Source organism: Mobula birostris, chromosome 2 (genome assembly GCF_030028105.1).
Source record: "Mobula birostris isolate sMobBir1 chromosome 2, sMobBir1.hap1, whole genome shotgun sequence".
Taxonomy (NCBI): domain Eukaryota; kingdom Metazoa; phylum Chordata; class Chondrichthyes; order Myliobatiformes; family Myliobatidae; genus Mobula; species Mobula birostris.
The window spans coordinates 112,626,156-112,641,212 of NC_092371.1; the positions used below are offsets into that span (position 1 = coordinate 112,626,156).

The 15,057-nt window shown below is 38.7% G+C and overlaps 1 protein-coding gene across 1 annotated transcript in view; it reads left to right on the top strand.

Moving 5' to 3' along the window:
* cdc40 (cell division cycle 40 homolog (S. cerevisiae)) overlaps positions 1-15,057 on the top strand; it is a 139,580-nt gene that overhangs the window by 74,227 nt on the left and 50,296 nt on the right. Inside the window, exon 8 of the mRNA XM_072246415.1 lies at positions 11,582-11,656. Within this exon, the coding sequence (XP_072102516.1) occupies positions 11,582-11,656 (75 nt within the window). The remainder of the gene's footprint in view (positions 1-11,581; positions 11,657-15,057) is intronic.

Sequence of the window (15,057 nt, forward strand, 5' to 3'; positions counted from 1 at the left end):
ATAAATATCCTTTTTGTACAAGGCCTTAGAGATTGTGGAGCCATGCACTTCACCTCCAGTTCCAGCCACTGACTTCCGCAGCTCGCTCAGAGTGACTGTTGGCCTCACAGCAGACTCTCTTACATGTGCCATTCTTCTCTGGCGACTAAACTTAGAGAGATATAGACAGTGTGGCTGTAGTTTCATATTTTCTCCACATTTTCACAAATGTCTGCCCTGAGCTCTGAGGTATGTTCAGTACCCTTGAGATGGTCTTGTACCCTTCCCCAGATTTGTGCTTTTCTATTATCATTTCCCTGACTTGTCTTAAATGCTCTTTTGTATTCATTTTGGTTTGGGCTGTTGAAAATCTACCATACTGTTTGATCTTACAAAGAGAGGAGGTATTTAATCTTATGAGTTAATTGAATACAGGTGGTCCTCCAATTTTCTAAATCCACAAATTGGGTGAGTTGGTAAGATAATATATAGTATTGTACCTGAGGAAAGTCAGCATAGTAATTACAAAGAGATGAATATTTTTTTCAGCCACATAGTTCTGGTTTTTAATTTTTAGTAAATTGTTAACAGGTTTTGGAATTTTTCTTTTGATTTGATCTGATGCACAATGTTTTGTAGATTAGCTCAAAATATCCTACTTCAATATATTAAATTTAGAAAATGAGACAGTAAAATATGAAAATAGTTGTGGGGGCTGAATACACTTTCAAGGCACTGTAGCTGCATCATTATGCCACCTACTCTGATGTGCTAATTGTTCAGGTTTATTCCATTTTCCCCAAAGTACCATTAATGGTTTGGGATTTCAGCAGAAAGTTTGGTCCAAATGCATGTTTTCATTTAGGTGAAAGTAACAAACTAAATATTCAGCAGAAATGACTGTGAGTACTTCATTCACATATAGTTTTAATTTCCTGATGTGTAAGAAGTATGATATGAAGTGAATCTATTTGTAGAGAGTATTTAATACTACTGAATAACAGTGGTAGGTGCTCTGAAGATCTTGAATGGTATAATAATTCAATGGTTTTTATATTTAAACCTTTCAGAAACCATTTTACTCTAGGCTGTTTTACTTCTAAATTTCGATTTTTCACAAAATTGCCAACGAGACATCAACCAATTCACCTTCAGCTCTCTTCTGCCCTCCTCAAACTTTACCCTCTTTGAATACACCGCCCTCCACTCTCTCCACACCAATCCCAACCTTACCATCAAACCCGCAGACAAAGGGGGTGCTGTTGTAGTGTGGCGGACTGACCTCTACCTTGCTGAGGCCAGGTGGCAACTCTCAGACACTGCAGGAAAGGGACTGGGGACAGAATGGAGTCAAGGTATGCGAACACAAGTTCAGTGGAGCAGGAGCAGGCAGAGACAATGGGCCTACCCAGACATCTTGGTTTGTAGATCTTGGGTAAGAGGTAGGAAGAAGGATCTCAGTCTGAAATATCAACTGTTTATTCATTTCCATAGAGGCAGCCAGACCTACTGAGTTCCTCTGGCATTATGTTTATGTTGCTCTGGATTTCCAGCATCTGTGGATTCTCTTGTATTTAAATTCTGGGGACCATTGTGCGTGAAAGTCCCAGAAGATCAGCAGTTTCTAAGATATTAAACCACCCCATTTGGCGCGATCAATCATTTCACAGTCAAAGTCACTTAGATCACATTTCTATTTCAGTCTGATGTTTGATCTGAACAAAAATTGAACCTCTTGACCATATCTGCATACTTTTATGCATTGGATTGCTGCCACATGATTGGCTGATTAGACATTTGCATTAACGATCGGATGTATTGTTATGCCTAAAAAAAAAAGTAGGCACCGTGTGTAGGTATGATTGCTCTGTTTCTTTCCCAGTTATTTAAATTCTCTTAAAGAATTCAAGAGACTATCTGAGTTTAATTTATTTATTCACATGCTGCAGATATTGTGGCTTTTATTATTCATCACTAATTGTCATTCCTGAACTAGGTAATTAATAGTCATGACATTTGTGGTTCCGGCCTCACAAGTACATGGCGTGGGAGGTAATCCTGAGATTACAACCCCAGGCCCTGCTTTTTAATTTTCTGCTTAATTCCACAAATTTTCTTTTCAAGTCCTCTCTTCTAGCCTATATGGTTAGTGCCAACGTAGACCATGATAGTTGGCTGCTCACCCTCCCCTCTCAGAATGTCCTGTGCCCACTCAGAGATATGACATTATGTGCTTCTAGTTAGCTCTTTCATCCCTACCTCTCTTTTGGGAGTGACAAAATGGTTTGTTGTTCTTATTCACCAATTTTTAGGTCTTGTTTCCTTAACTTTGGTTTATTCATTTGCTGTCTTTGTGATTTTCAACCTATGTGTAAGTAATAGAAAGATGCCTTTTGAGACTCTCCATTACTCCTTTATTCTGAAGTCTAGTTCATAATGTTACACCTGGCACAATGTATTCCCTCCTGATCTATTGAGGTGGCTTTGTAATGTTTTTTTTATTTGGTTCATGTAATATGAAGAGCAAGTCGAGTCTTTGTGTAGATTTATTGCAGAGATTGATAGATTCTTGATTGGTCAGGGCATGAAGGGATATGGAGAGAAGGCAGGAGATTAGAACCAAGAGGAAAATTGGATCAGCCACAACGAAATGGTGGAGCTGACGCGATGGGCCAAGTGGCCTAATTCTGCTCCTATATCTTATGGTCTTCTAAAGGAAGCAGTTAAGCTAATTGCTCCTGATCTGAGGAAGCATTTAATAATCAAATAGATTGAAGAGTATGGAGCTACATATTCACCAGTTTGGGAAGGAAAGCAGATTTTCTAATCTGAAGAACATTAATAAACTAGATGAGGCTGTACAGCAATCCAACAGTTTTATAGTTGCCTATTTAAAAAAATATTTTTAATCTAAATTATCTTCTGTTAATTTATTTCCTTGAATTAAAATTTCTTGGTGGCCTTGGTGAAACTCAGTCTTTTTTCAGAACTCTGCTAATCCAGTAACTTTAGCATAATTCTACCTCTAGTTACATGAATGAGATGAGTTATGTTATTTTTTTTTATATACTGGTGATATTACAGATTGGTTTTGTAAATGAGGGACATTTTTTACAGTTCTTTTTGAAGATTTTTACTTTTGAAATGCATCGGCTCATTACCTAATGAAAAAATGCATAGCATTTTTATGGCCTCTGGCTCAAAGCTCTTGCAAGTGTAGGGAAGTACACCACACAGTTTTCTCACAGCAATGTCTCACAAACTCCAATAAATAAATTTACAGGTATGTTAGTTGAGGGTTAGATCATGGCCAGGTCACAGGGAAATGTTCTTGGTGTTGTGAGTAGGCTATGGAACATTGTTTTAAACATTTATCTGAGAGGGCAAACAGAACTTATTTTAATACCTGTCAAAAGTCATCACTGTTTAGCAACTGCATTCCTCTGACAGCTACAGTTGTATGCTTGGGTTGAGAGTGAATCTTGAACTATTTTCAGATTCAGAAGGTGAGGTTGTGACCACTGAGCCCAGACTACCAGATTACAATTGCACATTTGAACTTGAAATATAGGAGACACCTGAAGTGTTAGTAACTGTCCAGATAAAATAAGGCTCATTTTACTCCACCAGAGAAAGCAGGATCTCCCAGCGGCCACACATTTTAATTCCACGTCCCATTACCATTCTGATATGTCTATCCATGGCCTTCTGTACTGTCAAGATGAAGCCACACTCAGGTTGGAGGAACAACACCTTATATTCCATCTGGGTAGCCTCCAACCTGATGGCGTGAACATTGACTTCTCTAACTTCCATTAATGCCCCTCCTCCCCTTCTTACCCCATCCCTTATCTATCTGTCTGTTTGTTTGTTTATTTATTTATTTAATTATTTAATTTTTCCTCTTTTACTCCCTCTGTCCCTCTCACTATAACTCCTTGCCTGCTCTCCATCTTCCTCTGGGTCCCCTCCCCCTTTCTTTCTCCCTCGACTTCCCGTCCCAAGATCCTCTCCCTTCTCCAGCCTTTTATCCCTTTTGCCAATCAACTTTCCAGCTCTTAGCTCCATCCCTCCCCCTCCTGTCTTCTCCTATCATTTCAGATCTTCCCCTCCTCCTCCCACTTTCAAATCTCTTACTATCTCTTCTTTCAGTTAGCCCTGACGAAGGGTCTCGGCCCAAAACGTCGACTGTACCTCTTCCAATAGATGCTGCCTGGCCTGCTGCATTCCATCAGCATTTTGTGTGTGTTGTTTGAATTTCCAGCATCTGCAGATTTCCTCGTGTTTGTGTTCTCATTTTACTCTTCCAGTTTTACTTTCCTGAGATTTCCTTTCCTTGTCTGAAAACAGTGCCTTATCATCTTTGCCAGCATTCTAGTGAATCTGTGGGAAAATAGTGGTATTAAAACTGAAAATGCCAAGTACTCTATTGTCAGGTAGCATCTGTGGAAAGAGAAACAGGGTTGATGTTTCAGGTTGAAGTTTGTACATATTTTCAGCATCTGATTTATATGTATGCCTTGAAATATGATAACCTACTTATCCAATGTGACTTCATTGATTGGCCTAATCGTGTCTCGACCATGCTGTCTACTTATGGACTTTCAACAGTCCTCATTTGACAAACATCATAAAAGATAACCTTTGCTGATCTCCTTATCCTGTGGGTATATTGTGTCTATATACACCAGTGCCCTGCTGAGATAGCTTAATTTAGACAGGCTACCTATAAAACCTGAGGCTATCTCAGTCAATGTAGTTCAGAAAATAGAAGGGTTTGTTTTTAATATTGCCTGTTAAATTAAGCATTTGGCAATGTGGACTTCAATCCATTTTCTTTCCGTTTTTTAATATCTCACTGTAGTTGCCCCACTAACATATCTGAGGCAGTCTTGTGGTTTAAGCAGTGTATTATGTTTTGGTAATGATAATATAGTTTTGACTTTGCCTGTGTTTCCAACCATCACCAAAGGGCTGTGGTCTTTTCTTCCTCAATAGGCAAGTTGTTAAAATGATGCTGATCTAAAGACAAGATTGTAATGCTTACATAATGAAATTATATTATGCTTTCATTTTATTTCCTAGCCTCTGTTATTTCCATTTAAACAGCAATTGACTTTCTTCCAAAAGGCATCAGTGAGCAGAAGTGCAATTTATGTTCCAACGTCCACATAGAAACATTAAACAAATGTACTGATCTGAGTCAACTCATCTAATTAGGGTGCACTGCGGATATCATTTTTCAAGTAGCATTGGAAAGCACAAAGGAACAATTCCAAATTTCAAAGAACAATTCATAAAGCCATTTTCCTTCAGCAAAAATATAGAAGGCCTTTGAAAGACCCACAGGTTGGTGCCAGAAGCACACTAACTCAATTTGGCTTCTCCGATACTGCCAATTTGTCTTTGTCACTAGCGCTGATCAGGACCTATTTATTTAGCACTTGTGACCGAAGACAAACTGCTGCTCCAGTTATTTAGATCCCGATATCCTTTACTGCAGCACTTTGCAGGGCAGATTACAGTGTTTAATTTTCTGTTGATCTTTGAGAGCTTTGGATCTATTTATATAAGTTTCAACATTTATCATCAAAGGAAGGCCTTCTGTATAATCAATTTTTATTGTTATATTAATCTTATTGTTAAGAAAGCATAACCCTTTTCATATTGATACTTAATGTCCTGTATAGAATTGTTGAATCATAGTGAGTAAGAGAGAGAGATCGATCACTAGTGTTTTATAAAGTCTCAACGTTCTTTTATATTCTAGTCCTCTTGAAATGAATGCTAACATTGCATTGCCTTCCTCACCACAGACTTAACCTGCAAATTAACCATTAGGGAATCCTGAGAACTCCCAAGTCCTTTTGCACCTTAGTTATTTTTCTATTTTCTCTCCATTTAGAAAATAGTCAACCCTTTCATTTCTTCTACCAAAGTGCACGATCATACACTTCTTGACACTGTATTCCATATGCCATTTCATTGATGTATAACATAAAAAGAATCAGTCCCAACACAGATCCCTGTGGAACACGACTAGTCACCAGCAGCCAGTCAGAAAAGGCTCCCTTTATTCCCATTCTTTGCCTCCTGCCGATCAGCCACTGTGTTATCCATGCTAGAATCTTCCCTGTAATACCATGGGCTCACAGCCTATTAAGCAGCCTATGTGTGGCACCTTTTAAAGGCCTTCTGAAAATCCAAGTACACAACATCAGCCAATTCTCCTTCGTCTGTCCTGCATTGTACTTCTTCAAAGAATTCCAATGGATTTGTCAGGCAAGATTTTCCCTTGAGAAAACCATGATGACTACAGCCTATTTTATCGTGTGCCTCCAAGTACCCTGAGACCTCATCCTTAATAATTGACACCAACATCTTCCCAACCGCTGAGGTCAGACTAACTGGCCTATAGTCTCCTTCCTTCTGCCTCTGTCTCTTCTTGAAGAGTGGCATGATATTTGCAACTTTCCAGTCTTCCGGAACCATGCCAGAGTATATTGATTCTTGAAAGATCATTACTGCTGTCTCCACAATCTCTTCAGCTGCCTCTTTCATAACTCTGGGGTGTACACCATGTGGTCCAGGTGACTTGTCTACCTTCAGACCTTTCAGTTTCCCGAGAACATTCTGTCTAGTTATGGTAATTTCACACACTTGTTAGTGCCTTCCACAGTGAAGACTGATGCAAAGTACTTATTCAGTTCATCTGCTATTTTGTTGTCCCCCATTACAACCTCTCCAGCATCGTTTTCCAATGGTCCAATATTTACTCTCACCTCTCTTTTTTACACTTTATGTATCTGAACTTCTCAACAGAAAATAATTTTCCAATGTGTTGTTCCAATTTAGTTTTGCAAGCCCCAATTGACTCAGTTTCTGCCATGCTTACAGCAAGTGAGTTGAGGATGATAACTTCTGTGCATTTAAAATGAAACTTTCTTCTAGCCATTTCTTAGTAGAAACAGCTGCTCGCTACTGTCTCTCAACCTATCATGATCTTGTTCACCTTTCAAATCTTTACTCCAAAGAAAGCAGCCCAGGCTTCTTCAGATTAATCTTTTCAATTGATTCCCCAACCTTGAAGTCAGTTCAGTAAATCTCTTCTGTACTCTTTCCAGAATCCTCACATTAACTTTAAAATGTAGTAATCAAAATTGGAATGCTGTCTTTTATCTGTGTTTGAATCAATGTTTTTTAAAAGTTCAACATGACACCTCTGTTTTTGTGCTCCAAGTCTATTTATGAAGCCAACATCTCAAATACTTTACTAACTTCCTCCTCAGAGTGTCATCCTCTTTTCAAAGATTTATGCATATTTGCATATAGTTTTGCCTGTTCCTGCATACCCTTAGGAATCATATCATTTAATTTATATTATCTCTTATTTTCCTTTCTGCCAAAATGTATCACTTCGCCCTTTCCTGCATTCATTCTTCTCTCCCACTTTGATATAATCCGCAAACTTGGAAATTTTACTCTAGGTATAAAGCAACACTAAATCCTTGGGAAGATCAGTGACTATCAATGACTATTCCTGACTGAATTACAACATACCTTGAATTTGTTTTTGTGCGTCTTCATAGTCCTATTATTGTTTCAATTTGTTTACCAGCCTTTTAAGTGAGACTTTGTGAAATGCTTTCAAAAATTACCATAGATGATTGGCACTACGTTCTTTTCACCAGCTGCCTACAATACCTTCTCAAAAATTCTGTCAGATTGCTTATACAATTTGTTTTTAACAAATCTAAGTCAGCTCTCCTGTTGTGTTTTCCTGATTATTGCTTTTAAAACAGCTTTCCACTGCTGTTAAACTGACTATCCTTTCATCATCCAAGCCTTTTTAATCAAGGATGACACCATCCTTCTCTAATATGGTAAGCCTTTCTGAATTCTTCATCCCTATTTCCTTCTGGAATGTCAGGTTTTTTCCATCCAGTTTTAGTGGCTGTTTTATTTTAAACATGGCTAACCTTCCTCATCTCACGTTCCTTTCCCCCTGCAATTCTTTGCTCATATTACCAAAGATGTGCCAATATGTCAATGTTCCAATATGTGCCAGTACTCAGTGTATTCCAACCTTGCTTTCTGTGTCACTAGAAAAATGGCCCTCTAGGCTCCAAATTTAGAAAAGGCTTTTGGGTGTCCTGTTAGTAGTAGCAGCCATTCTATAATTATCTCAATTTGCTTGTACTACTTTCCTTTTCACTTTCTACCTCTGCCTACTGTATTTATTCTGGTTCTCACTTGAACTATTCACCTAACAGTTCAGTGGTTTTTGAGGAACCAGTTTTGTTCTACAGCCATGTAATTAGTAAAAGGGTAGTACATAAAGTAGTGAAACTTATTTAAAACAAATATGGATCATCAGGGAACTTTTAAGATACTAAGTGAGTACTTTGCATCTGTTCATCTGGGAAGAGGGTGTTTCCAAAGTAGAAGAAAAGAAGGGTTAGTTCAGTACGAGATGTATTTTTAAAAAACCCATAGAGGGACTATAGAAGTTGACTGAACTATTAAGTCCTCAGGACCAAATTGCAACAAGCATTCTAGGATTTTGAAAGGCATGGGAAGAGATCATGGGGGAACTGACAAAAAACTTTCAAAGGTAAATTGTGTTTCATCATGTTTGGGTTGAGTTGTTGTCTGATCTTGGCAATATACTTGCAAACATTTCGTCACCATATGAGGAGACATCATCAGCGCGCTGTTAATTGTGGTGTGTCCTCCAAATGCTTGGCCTTTATATGCTTATCAATCTGAAAACAGTTAATAAGGCACAGAGAATTCTGAACTTAATTGATTGAGACACAGATCATAAGCAGGAGGATTGTGCTGAGCCTTTACAAAACACTGATCTGACCTCAACTAGAGTAATCAGATCATTTCTGATCACTACAGTATATTGAGGGTATTAGTGTGGGAGGTTCCTGTGATGAGGGTCTACATTTACAATGGTAGATTAGCAAGGCTGGTACTGTATACTTTAGTGAAGGGAAGACTGAAGGGAGATTTGATGGGTATATATGTATAAAATGGTGAAAGTCGTAGACAGAATGGATAGTAGAAAGCAGTTCTCCATGTTGACTAGAGGTCACGGGTATAAAATAAAAAAGAAGAGAATTAAGATTGGCATAAGGAAAAAATCCTTTATACAATGTATGGTTGACATCTGGAATGTACTGCCTTCATTTGTGGAGTCTACGTTTCAGGCCGAGACCCTTCGTCCTGACGAAGGGTCTCGGCCTGAAACGTCGACTGCACCTCTTCCTACAGATGCTGCCTGGCCTGCTGCGTTCACCAGCAACTTTGATGTGTGTTGCTTGAATTTCCAGCATCTGCAGAATTCCTGTTGTTTTCATTTGTGGAGAGTCATTTTCAGGAGGGAATTGAGAAAAAAGGCTGTGGAGAAAAGGCTGGTGCAGATAGAGTGGGCTGATAATAGCCTTCAGTGCTATAACCGTTCTGTAGTTCAATGTTTCTTTGAAGCTCAATGCACCTCTATGAAAGTGCATTTGAAAAGTGCAAGTTTCAAGACCTTGCTTTTGATTGGTATTTTCCAGTTGCCCTGTGTAGTCAGTATATTAAGAAGAAATATCACCTGCACAAGTGGATATTTTTTACTCAACAGAAAATGATGAAAGCAGATCTGTAGAAAAAGAATCCAGAGTTGACATTAGAGATTGAAGATAGTTTATCAGAATAGGTAATTAAATCACCGTATGATTAACAAACAGGAGCCATCTATACAGTTTTATTCTGTTAAAGGGTCACTGATTGGTAGTGTTAACTATGCTTCCTTTTCTACAGATTCTGCTTGACTTGCTGAGTTTTACCATCACTTTCTGTTTTTATTTCAACTTCCAGCATCTGCAAGTTTTTTTAAAAATTCTTAACTTTTTTAGCATCTGTTTGACAAATATTTGGCTATATTCCAATAAACTTTTTGTTGCTTCGATAATCGTAAACAAAATAGATGTTAGAGCTGTATGTATGTGAAAAGGGCATTTGGTGCTTGAAGATGGTTAAAAAGAAAGCTATAACTGAGCCCTAAAACATCACCTTGTTTAATATCAATTCTGATTTCTTCCTTTTAACTTTAAATTGAAGCATGGCATGTCTCTGTAGGAAAACGATAGCTGCTTTACAGTGAGTTGGTTACTGCTACTTGCAGCTCTCGTAGCGAGAAAGCATGGAGAAAGGTTCCCAAAGTTTTGTCATTTGAGGGCCATAGTCCAGTTTGAATAAAAGATTGTCATCTCAAGTTTATTATCACACAGCGGACAGACACAAACAATAATACAAACTAATGCTACATTTGACTGCAGTTTCTTGAGAGCATAAGGCAGATCTTGAAAGGACATTCCCATTCACTGCCAGTGCCCTCAGTTCTTCCAGATCCTACTTCTCCCATTCATCAATCCCCCTTCCCTTTGCTGTCATGTTCCTTTCTCTGTCTCCCCTTCCCTCTGCAATCCTGTCCCCAAAAAAAGTCTAATGCATCTGCATAACTCCTTGGAGTCCTGTGCTATGCAATACTGGAGGAGTATTGCCCTTCAACAGGCCAAGCAAAGAACTGATGTGATCCAGTGTTTTGGTATCAATGCAAATTTACACCAATTATAACTGGTGTAGCTACATGAAAAGAAACGAACGTGCATATATGCGTATTAAAGGAAAGGGAAGTTTATTTCTATTAAGATAAACCAAGGATAAAGTAACAGGGTAGGATTGAGACCAAGTTTACTGCATTGAATGAATGTGTCAAATTGGCAAACACTGGATCCAATCTTACTAACTGGTAAATTGCTTGTCATTTAAATGTCTTTGAGCTGGAGGTTATCAGGCTATCATAAAGGATGTAAGAAGAAAGTATATTTCCAGTTGATGTAGTTTTACCTGATTTAAATTTCAATCTTTTCAACATGCTGAATTTGTAGTATGTTGTTATTATGACAGTTTCTACATCAAGTTTCCATTCCAGGCTTCAATTTGATCTGAGCAACACGCACAAAATGCTGGGGGAACTCAGTTTGATCTGTACTGTTAAATAAAATATTTAATCTAGGAGCTATTATAAAATACACCTATTCACACTATGAAAATGCACAAAATGTCATTTTACAAATAAGGCACTGCAATAATTCAATGGCCTGGTCTCCCTCTCTCTGAGGTTCAGTCGTCATGCAGAAACTGTCGTTATTTATATCAGTATTTCTTTCAAAAGAAACTGTCTTGGGGTAAATTGCTGAAAGATATATTGTCTCCCTTTGTTCTTTAGTCATAGAGGTAGATATTTGGTAATTTTACATTAAACGAAAGTGACACATATCACTGAACCTGCACAAAACGCAAAGGGGTTTGTGGGACATAATAAGGGTCTTACGCTCTGGACTAGCCTAGGCTCGCAGACTAGAATCAACCACTCACTTCACCAAACTGTTTGAGCCCAGTTGCAACATTGGCATCTGCTGACAAATTTGCCCTATTATTTCCCTAAAATACAGAATAAAATTAATTTCAACAATATTTACTGTTGTACTAAATGTATTCTGTTTTTGCAACCAAAGTAATTTTTTGATCCATTATGTTTTAGGGCGTCAGTGCTATTCGACTATTTCCAACGTCTGGTCACTTGCTTTTGTCCTGTTCCATGGACTGTAAAATCAAGGTAAAGGTTTCTTGTGCAGCTTCACACTTCCTAATGTTGCTTTTCTAGTACCAAATGTATGAGTTTGAAGATGAATGGTTAGAGGTGAATGGATACAGGAAAAAAACACTATAATATAATGATGGGTTTTACTAGCATCCTTGGACCATTATTATCAAGCTTAAATATTTTATTAACTGAAAACCAAAATAAATATATTTTCATTTCAACTGGATCCACATTTATATGATTTGTCTGTGACCTATTGAATGATTAAATTCTGGTCCATTCCTGTCTATGGAAATCTCTTGTTATCAAATCTGTTACTTCATATTTACATCAGACATCAAACAGTACAGTGCAATACAGGTCCTTTGACCCAAAATGTATCACCGACCCTTTAACCTACTCTAAGATCAATCTAACCCTTCCCTCTCATATAGCCCTCCATTTTTCTTTCATCCATTTGCCTAGGTCCCTAACGTACTGTATTTGCTCTACCACCACCCATAACAGCGCGTTCCACACACCTACCACCACTCTCTGTGTAAGGAAACTTACTTCTGCATTCCCTCCGTAATTTCCTCCAAACACCTTTTAATTATGCCCCCTTGTGTTAACAATTTCCGCCCTGGAATAAAGGCAGTGGTTGTCCACTCGATCTATGCCTCTTGTCATCTTGTACACCTCTATCAAGTCACTTCTTATCCTCTCCAAAGAAAAATAGCCATAGATCACTCTGCTTATCTTGATAAGACATTCTCTAATCCAAGCAGCATCCAGGTAAATCTCCCTGCACTCTCTCTAAAGCTACCTTATCATTACTATAATGAGGTAACCAGAACTGAACACAATACTCCTTGTGGCTGAACCAGAGTTTTGTACAGCTACACATTATGGCGCGGCTCATGAACCTATTCACCTCACTAATGAAGGCTAACAGCACAAGGTATGTTATTAACCACACTATTAACTTGCGCAACAACTTTTAACGATCTATGGATGTGGATCCCAAGATCCCTTTGTTAAGAAGCCTGCCATTATCCTTGTATTCTGCCTTCAAGTTTAGCCTTCCAAAATGAATCACGTGCAGCACACCCAAAATATAACCATATAACCATTACAGCACGGAAACAGGCCATCTCGGCCCTTCTAGTCTGTGCCGAACGCTTACTCTCACCTAGTCCCATCTACCTGCACTCAGCCCATAACCCTCCATTCCTTTCCTGTCCATATACCTATCCAGTTTTTTTTTTTAAATGACAAAATCAAACCTGCCTCTACCACTTCTACTGGAAGCTCGTTCCACACAGCTACCACTCTCTGAGTAAAGAAGTTTCCCCTTGTGTTACCCCTTAACTCTCAACTCATGTCCTCCTGTTTGAATCTCCCCTACTCTCAATGGAAAAAGCCTATCCACGTGAACTCTGCCTCTCCCCCCTCATAATTTTAAATACCTCTATCGAGTCCCCCCTCAACCTTCTATGCTCCAAAGAATAAAGACCTAACTTGTTCAACCTTTCTCTGTAACTTAGGTGATGAAACCCAGGTAACATTCTAGTAAATCTCCTCTGTACTCTCTCTATTTTGTTGACATCTTTCCTATAATTCAGTGACCAGAACTGTACACAATACTCCAAATTTGGCCTCACCAATGCCTTGTACAATTTTAACATTACATCCCAACTCCTATACTCAGTGCTCTGATTTATAAAGGCCAGCATACCAAGAGCTTTCTTCACCACCCTATCCACATGAGATTCCACCTTCAGGGAACTATGCACATTATTCCTAGATCCCCCTGTTCTAAAGCATTCTTTAATGCCCTACCATTTACCATGTATGTCCTATTTTGATTAGTTCTACCAAAATGTAGCACCTCACACTTTTCAGCATTAAACTCCATCTGCCATCTTTCAGCCCACTCTTCTAACTGGCCTAAATCTCTCTTGAAAACCTACTTCATTATCCACAACTCCACCTATCTTAGTATCATCTGCATACTTACTAATCCAATTTACCACCCCATCATCCAGATCATTAATGTATATGACAAACAACATTGGACCCAGTACAGATCCCTGAGGCACACCACTAGTCACCGGCCTCCAATTTGACAAACAGTTATCCACCACTACTCTCTGGCATCTCCCATCCAGCCACTATTGAATCCATTTTACTACTTCAATATTAACACCTAACGATTGAACCTTTCTAACTAACCTTCCGTGTGGGACCTTGTCAAAGGCCTTACTGAAGTCCATATAGACAACATCCACCACTTTACCCTCATCAATTTTCCTAGTAACCTCTTCAAAAAATTAAGATTTGTGAAACATGACCTTCCACACACACATCCATGTTGACTGTTCCTAATCAGACCCTGTCTATCCAGATAATTATATATACCATCCCTAAGAATACTTTCCATTAATTTACCCACAACTGATGTCAAACTCACAGGCTGATAATTGCTAGGTTTACTCTTAGAACCCTTCTTAAAAATGGAACCACATGAGCAATACACCAATCCTCCAGCACCATCCCCGTTTCTAATGACATTTGAAATATTTCTGTCAGAGCCCCTGCTATTTCCACACTAACTTCCCTCAAGTTCCTAGGGAATATCCTGTCAGGACCTGGAGACTTATGCACTTTTATATTCCTTAAAAGCGCCAGTACTTCCTCTTTAATCATCATAGTTTCCATAACTACCCTACTTGTTTCCCTTACCTTAAGCAATTCAATATCCTTCTCCTTAGTGAATACCAAAGAAAAGAAATTGTTCAAAATCTCCCCATCAGACTATGTTTCTCCAAATGCTCATAAATCCTGTCTCTATGAAGCCTCTCCAATAGTTTGCCCACCAGTGAGGTAAGACTCACTGGCCTATGATTCTTAGGGTTATCCCTATAACCTTCCTTGAACAAAGGAATAACATTTGCCACCCTCCAATCTTCTGGAACTACTCACGTGGCCAGTGAGGATGCAAAGATTATCGCCAAAGGTACAGTAATCTCTTCATTCGCTTCCCTTAGTCACTAGAGGTATATATATCTTCTGACCCTGGGGACTTATCTATCCTAATGTTTTTCAAAATTTCCAGCACATCCTCTTTCTTAATGTTGACATGTTTCAGCATATCAGTCTGACCTCTGACCTCACATTCCTCAAGCTCCATTTCACTGGTGAATACTGAAGCAAAGTATTCATTAAGAACCTTTTTTTTTAATCCTTAATTGGTCCTGCCCTGTAATCATTCTCCTGTTCTCAATGTACATGTAAACACCATGGGGTCCTACTCACCAAGGACTTCTCATGTCCCCTTCTAGCTTTCCTAAGTTCATTCTTAAGCTTCTTCCTGGCTACCTTGTAACTCTAAAGCCCTGTCTAATCCTTGCTTCCTAAATCTTAAGTATGCT